General features: G+C 31.8%; 1 protein-coding gene across 6 annotated transcripts in view; it reads right to left on the bottom strand.

Moving 5' to 3' along the window:
* Positions 1-17,041, bottom strand: part of LOC118190303 (nucleoside diphosphate kinase 5-like) — a 599,363-nt gene that overhangs the window by 567,362 nt on the left and 14,960 nt on the right. For 2 of the 6 annotated variants that reach the window (XM_035358005.2, XM_035358006.2), the window contains exon 2: positions 5,741-6,507. The exons of the other annotated variants lie outside the window; for them this stretch is intronic. In XM_035358005.2, the coding sequence (XP_035213896.1) occupies positions 5,884-6,480 (597 nt within the window). In that variant the 5' untranslated portion in view covers positions 6,481-6,507 and the 3' untranslated portion in view covers positions 5,741-5,883. Of the gene's footprint in view, positions 1-5,740; positions 6,508-17,041 lie in introns of those variants that run through there. 6 annotated transcript variants of the gene reach the window in all.

The following is a 17,041-nucleotide window of genomic DNA, read 5'->3' as shown; positions in this document are numbered from 1 at the left end:
TTTCTCAGCATCACTTTCAGTTGATATCGATACTAAATCTTTCAAAACTCAGTATCGATATCAACTGAAAGTGATGCTGAGAAAATAAACGTTAAGCTGAAGACTATAATTAAATATCAATCCAAAAATTTAATATTTAGCAGCTAGTACATTTGAATTGCGAAATGTAGCCAAGAGAAGTTTGTTGCAGGTAGGAAATAAGCACGATTAATTTTATTTTCGATTTTTTTTTTCCTTTCTGTTATTATTAGTATTATTATTGTGTATGTATTAGATAGTGATATTTGAAATTTTAAGTTACCATTAAATTGTAATTTGAAATTTAGTTTAAAATTTTCTTTAAAAATATCTGTCCACCAGTGCTTTCAAAACGTGCATGCGGCCCGCTTGCAATTTGAGTTTGAGACCACTACTAAATTTCTTATTCAAAAGGTATCTCTCACTGGAAAACAGCACGGCAATGTAACATTTTAAATTAAGCAAAAAAACAACCTTATTATGTTGCAGACGTTTTCACGGAATTCCTCCCCCTCTCCTTCAAGAGAAAAGGGGAAATATGTAAATCTCCCCTCCCCTTCCTGAAGAAGAAATACTTGCGTCTGATCACCGTCAAAATGGACAATTATTCAAAATCTACGTCAAACTAAAGTTGCTTTAAATGGTTACCTGAAATCGAAACCAAAATATTTGGCGACTTAATACCTTACATGGCAACATTTCTCTGTGACGCGACAATTTTTATAATATACTCGCTGTTATAATATTATTTGGCGACTTTGTTTTAGTTAAAACATATTCTTTAATAATGTGATCATATTAGTCGAATTATTGATCACAATAAGCGATGTATTTCTGATGCTTCCGTATATAAACAGAAAGGACTTCGGCAAATCGATAACAATATCCGAATGATAACATTACCGTAATCACATTAAGCGGCGTCTACTGAAACTGCCGTAAAGCCGCAGGCTCTTCCTTCAAGAAGTATGCACTTCATAGCGGTAGACGTAATAATTTAGCAATAATAATGATCTTGTTTTTAACAGATATTTTTCCTGATGATCCCTTTCCTTTGGCCAACTAGATAACGAATGTTTTCTCGTAGTCCCTCCTTCCTATAAAGATTACCAAATATCACGCTGATGAGTACATACTAAAAGAAGGGAGGACTTTTTTTTTACTACTTTCAATTTCTTGACCTTTACTTCCTCTAAGTAATTTCATTGCATCTGGTAAAAACAGGGGCAAAGTTTTTACTTTTGAAAACTTGATTCCTAATTTCTACCTGAAAATATTCCTATGAGGTATGAGTAGTTTTTTCTTTAAAAACCAGTTCTCTAAACAGCTTGGGGAACATATAATTAGTACATACAGTTAGAATACAGTAGTGTACATTTTTTAATTACTTCCTTTTTTCATAAAATTTATAAAATTTTCTTAGAACAGGTTTCAGTTAATCAGATTAAAATTAAAACATTTTACTTTTCCACGAGTATAAATTCCACTTCTTTGTCTGTCACTTGGTAAGAGGAAAGACTGTAATCGCATGTGGAAATATTTACGTTAAGCTAGCGAAACTTCAGTTCAAAAAACTGGCCTTCAAATAACTATTTAACTTTCGTTTGAAGAATTACTAGTGATTACATAAAAAAGAAAGTGGGAGAGAGCACTGAACCACTTCGAAAACATGTGCATGCCCATAAGCAAAAATACCCAAAATAAAGTATGTCTCAGCAGAAATAAGCACGATAAATTTTATTTTCGATTTTTGCTAGTATTTTTATTTTGTATGTAATTAGGTAGTGAAATTTGAAGTTACCATTTAGTTAGTTATTTGAAAGTCTAGAAAAATTATTCCTAGAGCAAACCAAGTTCCTAAAGTTTTAAAGCAATTAAACGGAAAGTAATTAAATTTTAATTGAAATATCGAAGTTAATTAAACGATTAACATCGAAGTTAATTAAAACCAAGTAGCATCAGAATTAAACCAAAACCAAGAATTATCTCCTAAAAAATGTAGAATAATTTAGTTAAAACCAAGTACCACCTGCTAAAAGCATCATAGAAAATTAAATCAAATCTAAGAACTGAACTTCGAATGTGTTCAGATTTTGAGCGTGAAGGTGCAGTTGCCCCTCGCTCCCTATTTTTAACTTCGCTAATTTTTCTTGTCCTTTGTGTTACATGTTTGATCAGATAGCCTGGCTCAGTAAAAGTAGGCGGCCAGTGTAACTCTAATTAAAAATCCGGTTATAACTACGTGCAGTGCTGATAAGGACCACGTGTTTCTGAGACTCCTTCCCCTTTATTTTTCATTTTTCTAGGTATTTCTTTCTCTTGATGAGGAGGGACCTTTATCTGCCCTCGAAATCGATTGAGTGTTTCATCATACTTACGCTAAATACAAGGTTGTTTTTACGATTTTGAGATTCTTCATTATTTAATTTCTTAATATAATACAGGGTGATAATATTTAGTGGTAACAATTTAAAAAGGGATACACCATTTATAGTGAACCAACGCAAAATTCCGTTTCTAGACTAATAGCCCTTTTGGGCTAATGCTCCTTTAATCTTTAGGGGGGGGGGAAACCTTTCATCAAAACAGGGCAGTTTAGCGCCATTAATTGATAAACGTGATGTCACAACTCCCTCATAAGACCTTCACTTTGATTTTACGCAATTCTATCCTCAATTAGCTTGGTTAGTTTTTTTTAATAAAGGATATAAATTAAGTGTTTTTTCTATACTTTGTCTTTTGGAAAAATTATTAAAATTTAGGGCTTGCCTTCTATAGAATAGCAAAGTTGCGGAGTTGGCTACACTAATACACATACTCGAGTATTGAAAGACTGTGGAGTTCGGCAATCTGACGCAATAAAAGACACTAAAGAACGGAGCCACACTATCTAGATTCGGATTTAAGGGAATTTATTTGGTGAGGAAATCAAAAAAACAGGAGAAAATTTTATTATTATTTCTGAATGCACTTAAAACTTTTTACCGTCGGAGTGACTGAGCAATTCTGAAGGAACATCTACCAACTTTTACGGTGGACGGCGAAATATGTAGTACAGAAAATACTTAAAAGTTAAAATTTTATGAAATTACTGTGTATATCTTCCTACAATAAATAAGGGAAAAAAATACATAATTAAACATGCTGCTTTGCGTATTTCAGAAGTTTCACACTGCAAGGATCAACTTTCAAATAGTAAGCTGCAATTAGAGACAGACTCGCGTGCTTAGTTTTTAAAACTATTTCCTTTGCTTAAATTTAATCAGCAACATCGAAAGAATAACGCTTTCTCTATATTTCTGCAGTAGCAAGCCAAATTTTAATTTTCAACTGACGCATGAAGATGAACGAGGAAGAACCACCTGTGATTTTTCGTTAAAAAGAAGGAGAAAAAAAGAAATTCTTCACTTTACCGACAAAATGCCATGCTGCAACCCATTCACGTCACGCGGAATTTCAGACGATAAATACGTTACATGAGAAGTGAATAAACTTTTATTTAATTTGCAGAACATCTTTATAAAACGGTGTGGTTTGATCCCAATATCCAACGTAACGTATTACGTAAGAACAATGGACACAATCTGAACAAATTCAGGCTACATGACTGACAGGGAGGAGCGTAAAGTGCACTGCACGCAGAAATAAACCACATGATGGAGAAAAGAACTATTTTCTGCATTTAAAAAAAACAATATTCTTATTAACATTTTACATCAATTTTTTAATCTAAACTTAAGCAGAAATAAGGTATTTGCAAAATTTTTATTTCAGCGGAACATACTACACAGCGGGAAAATCTCATAGTTTATACTAAACAGCTTTCAGTATACAAAAGACTCCTACAGTATTCAACTTTTATCATTTTTTGTTTTACCAGTTCCACCTATAAAATATATATTTGTTTAAGAAAGATAAATGTTACACAAATAAAAGTTTTAAATTATTTTATAATTGCAACGAGTATCTTGTAATTCAAATGAAAATAAAATTTTTAAGAAGAAAATTTTCCTTGAAACTTGAGTAAGAAAAATATTCAAAACCTAGTTTAATAATAGTATTTTACGTGATATTAATGTACACACACATATACGTTGTTGCGTTCCATACGGGTTCGTGGATTTGGAGTGACTGACGACAACACTTAAGGAAGAATCAGACACAATTTATTTAGTCAGTATTACTGAGGACAGCTCCAAAAACACGTTTACAGTCGTCGAAAACTACGATAAGCACGCTGAAACGATCAGCGAAACAGCCTTCAGGCTATCAGTCTATAACGGTGAAGACAGCTTCAACGGCAAAGCACCAGAGTACAGCTCCCGACTCGGTTCATTCATTCTCGGTACTCTACGTACTCTCGAGTTTCTCGACGCTACAATCCGCGGTCCACTCGAAGATAAATACTAGAGTATAGCTCCCGACTCGGTTGGGTCGTTCTCGAAGCTCAACACTCTCAAGATAAAACTCGACGATGCACTAAGTCGCGATCAACTCGATAGACTGCGAAGACACTTTCACCAGACCGACTGACTCCGCGAGCAAGCACAGATTATATAGATTTCGGCTTACGTTCGAGAACATTCTGGGCCAAACTGGTAAGAATTCGTTCCAGAAGTTTCTCCATCTGTCTTCTATGGCATATTGCCAGTTTTGCCACCTAATGTCGCTAAATGTGGCGATTCCGCGCTAAATCTGGCAACCCTGCTCCTCGTTGGCATTTTATGGCAACCATAAACCTGCTTTGAGGGGAAGCTATCTTACAACGTGGTGGACATTTCGTAACAATATATTGTCTCATAAGAAACTAATTAGTAAAGTTAAAAAAATTAAATAAACTCTCTTACGCCAATGCTGCAAGGAATGAAATTCGAGTTTGACAAATACAAAATCATTATCTCATTCATAATGATTATTGCTGTAAACTAGTTTGCAGTATCATTCAAATTCAGAAAGCATATGTAAATTAAGTACAAGTATCTAAACACATGAAAAAATATATAACCCAAAAATTTCAACTAAAAAACTTTTAAAAAAATTTAACTAAATTAATTTGCATTTAATGAATAATTGTTGAGAAGGCAGGAGACATTTCGTTTCAAGGGGAAGTTGCCTCCAAACTTAACTCTTTAATTATTCGTGTTTCGTTATCCATAGAGACATGGGTAAAGAATTACACAAACCAAAAGCAGTGAAAATGTTTAAATGAGAAATTTAGTAGTAAAAGAATTGCGAGAAATTTAGAAATCAAATCCACTATAGGATTATACACACACACATATATATATATATATATATATATATATAATTGTTTCATAAGAATAAATTGAATTTAATTAAATTGAACATGAATGACGAAACACGAATTGAATGATTGGAGAGTTAGGTTTGGAAGCAACTTCCCCTTGATAAGTCTGTCTCCTGCCTGCTCAACAGTCATTCACTTATGCATTTTTAAAAAAATTATTTGGATTAATTTTAATTTGCTAAATTATTGAATTTATTTTCATGGATTGTTTTTGCACTTGATTTGCTTATACTTCTGAATTTAAATGATATTGTAGATTAGTTCGAGAATTAAATCTTTTATATGTTTGCACATTTTTTTAAAAAAATATTTTGGCTTTAAATTTGCTTTTTTACTTTTATATGTGTTTTTTAAAATTTAAATTTAAATTTGTTTAAATATATATATATATATATATATATATATTAATATAATTTAAAGCACCAATAATTTTAAACCTTTATTTAATTAACAGAAAATCTTTACTTTCACATACAAGAGTCCATAACATGCTTCCAATTAAATCTGACACAGAAATAAAACAAGAAAAATGTATCAATAAAAAAAAGTAAAAAGCTTTAATGCTCATGTGGTCTGTTATCTAACAACCACTGAGCAAGCCACAACACAGGGATTTGCGGCTTTTCTTTAGACAGCATAATAAGCCCTTTTAAGAGCAGAGGATTCACCGTATCCGACAGGTACTCTCTGGCAGTACCGAGGCCAAAATCAGCTTCGAATATGGTCTCCGGATAAAAAAATCGAATTTCTCTGCTGGCAGCTAGGACATCAGGACTGCCGTACGTTCCACCGCCGAACAAAACGCTAATACAATTGGTCTGCTCTCCAAAAGGGTCAGTCTGACCAATAAGCTCCAGCCATCTGGACACGGCGTCGAACCCTGCAATGATCAATACGTCGATCGGACCACTGGTCATCGAGTCGATGAAGGCTTTTAAATCGCGTTCCACATCATCATCGCGGAAATTGGCTTTCTGGAGAGCCCGACGTTGGCCTTGGGAGAAAAAACGAACCGCCTGATCTTTTCGGAGCAAGAATCTTTTCTTCTGCAAGACCGTAAGGCCTCTGGCTTTTATAATGGCTTCGATTTCTGGCGTTCGAGAGATCAGATTGGATTGGATAATGGCTAATGTCTTCTCGAAAAGTGGCGTCATTTGTTTTCAGTTTCCTAATCTTCTAGCCTGCCGAAGTTGAAAATAAAATTAAGTGACAAAAAGACATCAACCATTTTATGGATCAAAAGATTTATAGTTACTACACAAGTAATTATCCTGTATAAAAGTGCGAAGTGTATTTTTCCTGTTTCTATCGCGTTTACATTCATAAACGTACTTTATTTTCGCATTTCGTTTGAGTAAAAAAATATTTTTAATAGAATGCTTTTCACCACTACCAAAATGAAAAATTTTATCCGACATATGGGAAATTTAATTTAGAATGTCTTCCGATTTATGGCAGGTTACATTCTAATCATACAGCAAGCTTGTCATACGCTCACATCAGAAATAATTCTGACGCACCAGAATACCAAATACCCGGCTATCTATCAAGATAAATGCAATCTGAAAAACAATATAACATTTGGGATCCCCCTGCGGGCAAATAAATATTTACAATAACGCAAATGAAAGAATTTAGTTTTTTGTTTATTGTGTTTTACTCAATAAAGATTATACAATTTAAAAAATATTTTTATTCCCGTAAGCGCAAACAAACATTTTTCTTCTAATTTAAGCAGTGAAATTACTTTTCATTTGCTTAAATATATAACCCAGTTTTATTTCAATTAAAAAAAAACTGAATTTAATTTTCATTCATAATAAGCCCTATAACTGAATATCTATCTATTAATTTTTATAAAATTAAATATTACTTTTTGATTTGGCAAAAAAGCAATTTCATGTTACAGTTTTGAATAAAACTTTACCGATTTATAAAGATGATCAGATATAGGTCCCTCTTTTTGAGGAGTAAAAATTTTTTTGCTTTCCTGCCTATTGTAAAATTTAACATTATTCTCTCTGAGTTTAAACTTTTGAATTAGTAGATTACTTTTTAATATTATTTTAATTTGCATAAAATTTAACACCGAATTACTAATCGAGAGCAAACACGAGTACTTGAATTTATCCATTAATGTTCCTGCTCGTATGAGCAGCATATGTAACATTAAACAAAACCAGAGTAAGATTAAAATTGTAAGACACCAGAATAATATTAAAATTGTAAACCTGAAGTACCATTTCGCCAGAAATGTAGTACTTTCGCACTCTTGCATCATAAAGTCAAAAACCGTTACTTATGTACGGTTTATTTTAGTTAACAAATTTTGCTATTATTGAAATCTGTCCCGTACTCCTATTGTTTCGTCTACTCGACCAGAATATGTAAACAAGAGCACTTTTAAATAGGATTAAGAATCTACGTTTAAGAGAGTGAGGATTCGCTTTTCCAACTAACTGGCCATAAACCAATTTCTCTGTTTGGATCTGATACGAGCGATATTTCTACCAGTTGTGAGTTTCCTGTTTGCTTTGCATATTAAATAACAGTTTGTAAAAATAACCGAGCCAGGTGCTAGGATATAATACAAACGTGTTGTAGATACATTAGGTAATTTTTGGAGGCAGAAGAGATGAAAAATTAGCAACGCCTTCGCCGGGAATCAAATCAAACCACGGACCTCTGAAATATCGGCTCAGTCTGCTGACCACTACACCACGAAGGCACGCTAGGAAGGCGGGAGAAATACCTTACATACTTCCCCTTTTAAAGGCCGACTGGGGGTTTTAGGGGAACCAATCGCCAAATCCTGTGTGTGAAGATCATCCACGACCATTTTAGTTCGGGCGCCACTGTAGAGACATTAGACATTTCTTGGAAGCAGACAAGATAAAAAATTAGCAATCGCCTTCGCAGAGAATCGAACCACGAACCTCAGGAATACCGGCTCAGTGTGCTGGCATAACTGAATTCCTTGTTGTCCGTTATTCAGGCCAGAAACGGAAGTAAAACTTCATTCGTTACTTTAGTTCTCAAGATGAGGCACAACAAATTTTTAATTGATTTCATTTCTCTTGTATTCATCTAGTATTCTGATGCTGCTAATTAAATCCGGGACGAATATTTGCCTCAGCTTTCACTAACAATATCTAGGAGGTTAGACTACTATTTAGAATTAAGTCAAAGCCATAACATAGTGAATCGCGATGTCGGGTGCAGAAATACAGATAAGAAATGGATCCTACTTCTTTTCTTATTACATAAACACGAAGCCTTCGCTTACTTCTGCAAATATTGGCAACATGCCATTTTTATTTTATTTTATTTATTTATTTCTTAGGGAAGGAAAATGTTTTATGAAATTTGACTTACCTAATTTCAAGTCCCATTCATACATTCACTCTCCCTCACTATTTTCCTCAACGCTTCCTATTTAAACTAGCCATTATATAAGTAGGAAAAAGAATGAAATAATTCACTACCGATGCACGAAAGCTCATCTGAATAAATAAGTCTTTGAATTGCTGGGATTTTACTGGAATTTTACTGCTGTTCAATTACATAAAATTTTACATTCGCTTAGGCGAAGTGATAGTTTTGTTCTGTCACTTTTGTTTTACTAAAGCAACAAGAAGACCTTAGTTTTCTTTCTACATATGTTCACTTACTACTTTTTTTGCCTAAAAAATGTTCTCATTTAAAGAATTTTAAAACTAAACGCATTTAGAACGTAGGATTCACCTTTTTTAATGCATGACGATCAATGTCTGAAAATTTAATCAAATTTGATCACAGGGAAATTCAATGTACAAATGTTAGTGAGTAAAGTGATCATGAAATTTAATATTAAAAAAATTTGAATGAATTAATTACTATAGAATATGATTGACGGATAATACAAATTAATATTATTTCACATTCTTGCTCATATTTAACCAATCACTGCTTTATTACAAAAGGATAAAATTTTAAATTTTTAAAAGTGCACAATTCAGCCTTCGACTGTGCTATATTACAAAAAAACTGCAAAATCCAATCCCCGACTGGCGTATATTTTACAGAAAACTCTATATTTCACTTATTTTAGAGAAAAACTAGGCAAATTTGATCTTCTATCAGTGTTTATTAAAATTTACAAGAGGGAGAAAAACACACTCAAAGTTGACAATTTTAATTTAGAAATGACTAATTTTAAAATTTCAGTGTTATAGATGGAGAAGTTCAAGACACTGTAGAAAGGTTCAGAAAAATCAAAAGATTCTGATCTTTTAATAATATCAACGTGCTGGGCATCACTTCCTACGAAGTTTTCATCACTCAAAAATCCGACTTTGCCATTTTGTCGGCATTCGATTTAACTTATAAATGCGAGCGAATATTTTCACACACGAAATTATTTTAAGTAAGAACATCAGCAGCTCAACTACCAAAAATTCAGATGCTTGTACTCGTCTTAAGACGGCTAGTTAATTATACGCCAGGCTTTACTACATTAACGTCACAAGTTCAGCATCAGGGGAGCTGCTCATATCGAAAAGTCAGTTATGTTTGTTTTTATTATAATTTTTATGTTTAAAGTTTAAAGCATACCGTTTAGTAAAAAAATACTTTTAAAATGCAAATACCACTGACTCAAAACATCTTCTTAATACATATATTTTTGGTGATTTGACCCGCAGCCAAAGAATGCTGCCAGCGCCTGAGGTAGATAATACATAATTTAACGAAATACACTAAAGAAGGCTGCTTAACATATTACTAAAAAATGTGAGAAAAGGGGAAAACATGTTTATTTGTGATGTTGTTGTTGTCGTTTCTGTTTTTGTTTTTTGTTTATTTGGCAAAACTTTAACTATTATTTTTCTAATATCAATTATTTTGTATTTAAGATAGCAAATGAATACTTCAATTCCTTTCCCTAAAGTTCAAAGCTATAAATATTCCACTTTACAAATCCTTAATAAAAATGACTTCCAACGGGTAATTAAAACCACACAAAACACAGTAAAATTACATTAAATAGAAATTACCCCAAACTGGTTGTGGTGGTGGAGAGATACACGCAATTACATACATGTAAATAATTGTAAACATTGTTGCACCAACTGCAAATATTTGATAGTATCGTTCGAAGTAAAAATACTATTATATGCTTATTATATGAACTATTATACATATTTTGGCACATATGTCAAATATTTTTTTTAATCTGATTGTGGACACCACTTGACTACCTTAAATTATAAAAATATTTTTGGTTCACTTCATTTAAAATAATTTCCTGGAATTTTATTAGAGATATATTTCTCATTCAATCCAGTTCTTTTCAATCATTTCGTCGCTAAGCAAAAATACATAAAATCTCAAAACAAATTCTTTAAAAACTATAAAATACGGAAAAATGTAAGACACCAAATACTGTTTAAAACGTTTTTAAATTTTTTTTTCTTACAATTAAAATTTAAGAGTTTCTACAGGAAAACTAGCAATTCGGCCTACAGGCAGGAAGACAAAATTTTCGGCGCACAAAAAAGACATTTTAGTTTGTGCACCAAATGACTTAATTCATTAGTCTACTGAGAGTTTCATATGTAAACAAATGGAGGCTCCGTTAGGCTTAGCACCACTTAAAAGTTTTAAATTGTTAATAAATCTGCAACTATTGCATGCAGATTACCCAAAAGCATAAAAACTTAATACAGCCCATAAGCATAAAAATTACCCATAAGCATAAAAACTTAAACATTTAACCAGAACATCTATAATAATAAAAGCAAGTGTAATGTGTCTGTCTGTCTGTCTGACCGAGCTCTCCAGCCAAATCTATCGCACGCAGGGACCTGGAATTTTTTATACGGAAGCACAAAGGGGCTGGCCACCAGACCTCGAAGCCCGATTTTCGATTTTTGAATTAGAAAAATTTAAAAAAAATTATTTATAATTAATTAATCACGGTTTTTTTGACTCACTGATATTATTATTTGTTTTCAAATAACGTTCGATTGTAACAATTGATTTCTTTATTCTAGCGTTAGTTTGCTGTTTTGACGATACATTAAATCGATTAATTACAATTCATTTCTTTTTTGTAGCTTGTGGGGGGGGAAGAGAGAGAGACAGTCTACATGTCCTACACTACTATTCCTGCGCTATTCACTTATCTGCATTTTCTAAATGCACGGGCAACGCCGGGCGGGTACACCTATAAGAAATATACATGCAAAATTTACCAATGTATAAAAATAAAAATACTGAGTTGACCGAGACGGATAACAGAGTGTGAATATATATATATATATGTTTGGTGCGGTCCACTAGAGAAGGAGGTTCACAACTACATGTTATGCAGTCCCATATGCAACATTTCAACGTTCTACGACCATTCGTTTTTGAGTTATGCGAAATATATACATAGACAGACCTCAAGAAAAAAAATCTCTTCTGAATCCATTTTACAATCCGTTCTGGACCCCTCTCCCCTAAAACAAGAGCCTTTATTCTGTCCATACGCATATATGTCACATAAAAAAAATCATTTAACTGGATATCTTCTTTGAAATATGATACTCAAAATTTTTTGCGATTACAATACTTCATTTACTTCGTACGAGGAAGTGAAAACATGAATTATTAACAATTTTCATTTTTAATAAATGCAAAAACTTTCAATATGGATCATTTCTAGAAAGAAAAGTATAATAAATTTTACTACCAGGATACTCAAACATCAGAGTATGTCAAAGAATATCGTACGTAATAACTATGCTTAACACAACAAAAAAGATTTGCCAAAGATCATGCTCATAAAAACAGGACACAATTGCCTTAAAAAGTTTAATTTTTAGAGACACTACAGTGGTATGTACCAGCTTCTCGAATTCTTTTAGTAGAATAATATGCTTTCAAGACGTAGAGACTGCCAATTAATTGGAGTAATGCTGAGGAAAGTTTTCATGGTTAAATACTTAGGACCATGTTCATGGTTCAAAATTAGTTAATACACAGGAATTTTTAAAAAATCGTAAAGCTTTCAAACTGCATGGGTGTTTTGTTTATTAGCAAACATATACACGTTTACGAGTTGTTTCGAAAGCATTTAGGCTGACGCCCCTTTGGGCTAAAAATATTTAAAAACAGCATATCTTAAGAAGTTCCAATAGCATATTTCACAAGTGCACATCTGTGTAGCTACCGAGGGAGTGGCTTCTAGGATGGACCAATGAGCATCCGGTGATATTTCTATCATGTCACATGAATTTTCGCGTGTTTTAAGATTTAAGCAAGGTGCTTGAAAATATTTTGCTACACAATTTTCTGTACAAAATAATTAAAGCATCACGGATTGCTTCTGAAACTTTTCATTGCGAAGTTAGATCAAATATAGGCAATTATGAAGATTTCACTACCTGGTTGAAATAAATACAAACACATGTTGGATACTTCGCAAAAATATCGATGGGAAATATTACTTAATAAGTGGTAAGAAGTTCCTAGAGATAATTTCCTTTTTTCGTTTTTTCCTTCCCTGTACGGTGTTGCCACTGTTCGCTTTGAAATCGTTGAGTTTTTTTAATCAAAAATTCGTTAAAGTTTTACAAAACATGAAATAAACCATAAAACAAATTTCAAATTCCAAATTCGGGCTTCCAAGTGCCATTCTAGGTGCATCACTTTACTAATTGTTATTACCAAATATTATTGCCTTGTGTTATTTTTAGAAAAATTATATAATGAAGAATCTACAGGCTTGTATGCATGTTCCTCTCACTATTAAAAAAAAAGATAGTACCTAGAGGTATAAAATTTTGATGTTATTTATTTCATATTTTGTAAAACTTTAATAAATTTTTGGTTAACAAACTCAACGATCTGAAAAAAGCAATGGCAACACTCTTTGGAATAAAACATTTTTATCTCCAGCGTGCGAGACTGTTGCCATTCGAAAAAAATGGAAGATGTTTATCTTTCAGTTATAATTAACAAACTCAGCTCTATGAAAGCAATGTGTTTCTACAGCCGGAAATGAAATACTTTTAACGTCCACGTACCAACATGTTGCCATTCAGTAAAGCCTACAATGCTTTCAAAATTTAAATTTGGAAAGTGTAACAATTAAACTGTGTATTAAAGTAAGTGTGTGAAACTGTATATTAAAGTTAAGTGCATGAAACTGTGTAAGCGATTTAAAATCAATAAACACATTTCTTAAAAATATTTTTTCTACTTTTTAATGTGATTGATTTAAATAAACATGTATTAAAATCATGAGATTCTAATTAGAAATATTCAATATTTTTATGAAATCACAATAGTTGGACTCATTATGAATTTTTCAAATGATAACAATTTTACGCTGTTGGTTGCGTGAGCAGCTAATTTTTAAAGAAATAATAATAATAGCCAATATAAAAATATGTATGGTAATCTATAACACTCTATTGGGAATTCCAAGATATGCTGTTCTTGAATATTTTGCACTCTTGCTGTTCAATTTAATAAGTGAAGAACGGATATTTAATAAAAAAATTACAACATAAAAATTAATAAAAGAAAAAAAATTATTACCTATTTTACTAAGAAAACTGAATATTGATATGTTAAACTGAGAAAATAATGAAAAAAATATGAAAATGTATGCCAATACTTGACACTGTATCCGGAATTCTAAATATAAGCTGCTATGAAGATTTTAAAAATTTTGAGATTTTATGTTGAACTATATGTGGCATAAATGAAAAAAAAAAAAAAAAAAAAAAAAAAAAAAAAAAAAAAAAAAAAGACTCTAAAAATAAAACTTAAGGGGGGGGAACCTTTTGGTGGACCATTGAATTCTAAAACCCCTTTCAGATTTCCTTTCTTTCCTTTTTTACTTTTTATTTTCATTATAAATATTAGAATTTTCTGTTCATAATACTAAAAGTAGCATTTAAATAATATATGCAAAAATCCCAATATTTTGATGGAAAGAAGACTTATAGGAATTAGTTTGGCAAGTTACCCTTATTTGCAAAAATGTGCCCCAAAGTTGCAAGTCCACAGGAACTTCATTCTCTGTTGACTGGGAGTGAAAAGATTAAATAACCAACACATTCAGTTTTATTGACAGATGCATTAAGTCGAAAGGTTTTGATGATTTCAAACTAAAAAATTTTAAAAAAGAAATATATAGATGCAAATCAGACGTGAACATAAAAATTGCACTTGACAAAAGTGATGCAAACTGTGTATTTTAAAGAACCCGATGACATTTTCCACTGAGAAATATGAACACCCTTTATGATGCAGAAAATGTATTTGCCCTATTACAGGCAGAATGATCAGTGCAGGATTTATGTATAAACTACACAAGCTATAGCTTAGGCCCCCGCTTTCTTGGGAAGGCCCCCCAAAAAATTAAAATATAGTACAGCAGACTTATAAAGGGCCCCATATCTCAAATAGCTTGGGGCCTTATCAAGTCTAAATCCGGCTCTGAGAATGATACATTTTTCTTCACTGAATAATTCTGACCAAGAACAGCAAAAGGTACAGCAGCATTAATGTATTCTATCAATAAATGAAATAATATTCTGCTACAACAAAATATGTATATAAGCAATATTTTATTACACGATGGATAGGAAAACTTTCATAGGTATTCTGATAAACAATGAATTAGTGTAAAAACAAGCATCTGAAGCTTTATTAGTAGATTTATGAGGTGCATAGTAAGTTGCTATTGCAATTTTGCATAGAACTGTTATTGGCTAATTCTTATGTCAGTTGTAATAATGAAATAAGAAAGATGTTTCAATTATGAAACATTTCACACTTTCTCTATGGGAAGTAAGTTGGTCGAGATCGTATATGAAAGTTATGCTCATAATCGTAGTTGCCATGGTAAGACAGAAGGATAATACATTCAACTCTGGAAGTCTCACATTGATGATGATTTCTGACTTCACTGTGACTTTCTTCCTCATGAAAATTTAGTTTTACTTTAATTCACAAGCCACTGTTAACTTCTTATTAAAAACACGTTTTCTACTTCCACAGAAAAAATATCATATGCTAGCCATATGAAATAAACATTGATTTCTCCCTAAAGATAGCAATTTTAAAGTTCCATATAAATATCCTCCAAATCATGTTTTAGTACAATAAAATTAAATTACCCCAGATAAACATGAAAAATAACATTATTATAAAAGTGTCATTAAATAAGTAAAATAAGTGAAATTGATGTGATAACATTTATTCAAACAGAACTCAATACTACAAAAAAGAGATTATTAGCTAAAGAAAAATATGAAGACAAATTTAAGTCTTTACAATGGTAAAGTAAGGCAGTTACTGATTTCTTACTAGCATATTTTATAAATGTATTAATCTTATTACTGTTACACAAGCACATATATATGCTAATTGCTTTAGCATTCTATTCCACTGATGAAGAAACTACAGATTACTCAATACATTTTTAATACATTCTTAATAGTGCTAGTGGAGAACACTATAGCATCACTTATGTGTATAAAAAGTGAATGATATACTCCACAAAACAAATGAAGGTGTATTCAATTCAAACTGTAATCAATTACTGTTTATTTCTATATTTAAGTCAAAAATGTTTAGCTAATATTTTGCTATTAAAGGTCTAGAAGTCAATTTATATACAAATTAAAAATGATTTGCAAATAATCTGACTATTTGGAAATTTAAATTAAATTAATTAATTTATCTTTAGACATTACACTATAATGTAAAAGTGCATTCCAAAGCTACTGCAATGGAGAACTACTTCACAGAACTCAGGTTCCTATTTGAAATTTGACACAGTTCAATCCTTTAAATACTGCTTAGAAAGTCACAAGAAAAAGCAAAGCCAATGAGACTTATTCTCCCCCTTCCCCCCTATAAAAAGATCTTTGTAAAATTTAATTTTAGTAAAATACAAAGTTTAAAAATATTTAAAAAAACTGTTTAATTTTCATGTTATTCTAGTGTGCATTCTTCCGACTTCCACACATTCAAATCTTTTAGCTTTGTGCTCTGCCAAGCTTTATTTCAATAATCTTCCGAGTGGTGTAATCACTTTTATAAGACCATGACATTTGTTGTAACTTTTTATGCATTACCTTGTTATTTAAAATATTTTGTTTTCTAATTTTTTTTGTGACCTAAATACCATCCTAATGAATAGAAAGTTATGAAATAAAAAAAAAAATAATAAAAAAAGGGGGGGAGGGGGCATGAAAATATAGTTAACAAATGCACTTTAAACACAGCTCTCCATTAACACATCCATAAAATTTAGAGGTTTAAATACTGATACTATATATATATATGTCATTAAATAGACCCGTAAACCACAACAGCCATATATGTATATCACTCATTAGAACACCATCAAAAAAACATTTTAGGAGTTAAATAAATAAAAATTACATCTATAAAATAAAAGGCTGTAAAGAAACTTTGACACTTGTGTATTAGGCAATACTCATCAATATATAACACAAAATACCATCTCTGACTCTGATTCTTCTTAGCATTCACAAACTGCAAAAACTATTCCAGATTTTCCTGTAAATAAATTATTAGTTATTTTTAAGTTAGAGGAAATGCGGGCTTCTGCTTTATCTCAGTATCAACTTCAGATTCAGACCAATTACAGCAAACAACCAGAAGTGTTCAGAACCACAGGGAGTGGGGGGAGGGATGAATTACAAA

Source organism: Stegodyphus dumicola, chromosome 4 (genome assembly GCF_044657685.1).
Source record: "Stegodyphus dumicola isolate Sdum_Otavi_A_Nest chromosome 4, ASM4465768v1".
Lineage (NCBI taxonomy): Eukaryota > Metazoa > Arthropoda > Arachnida > Araneae > Eresidae > Stegodyphus > Stegodyphus dumicola.
This window is presented reverse-complemented; position numbering and strand designations above follow the sequence as displayed.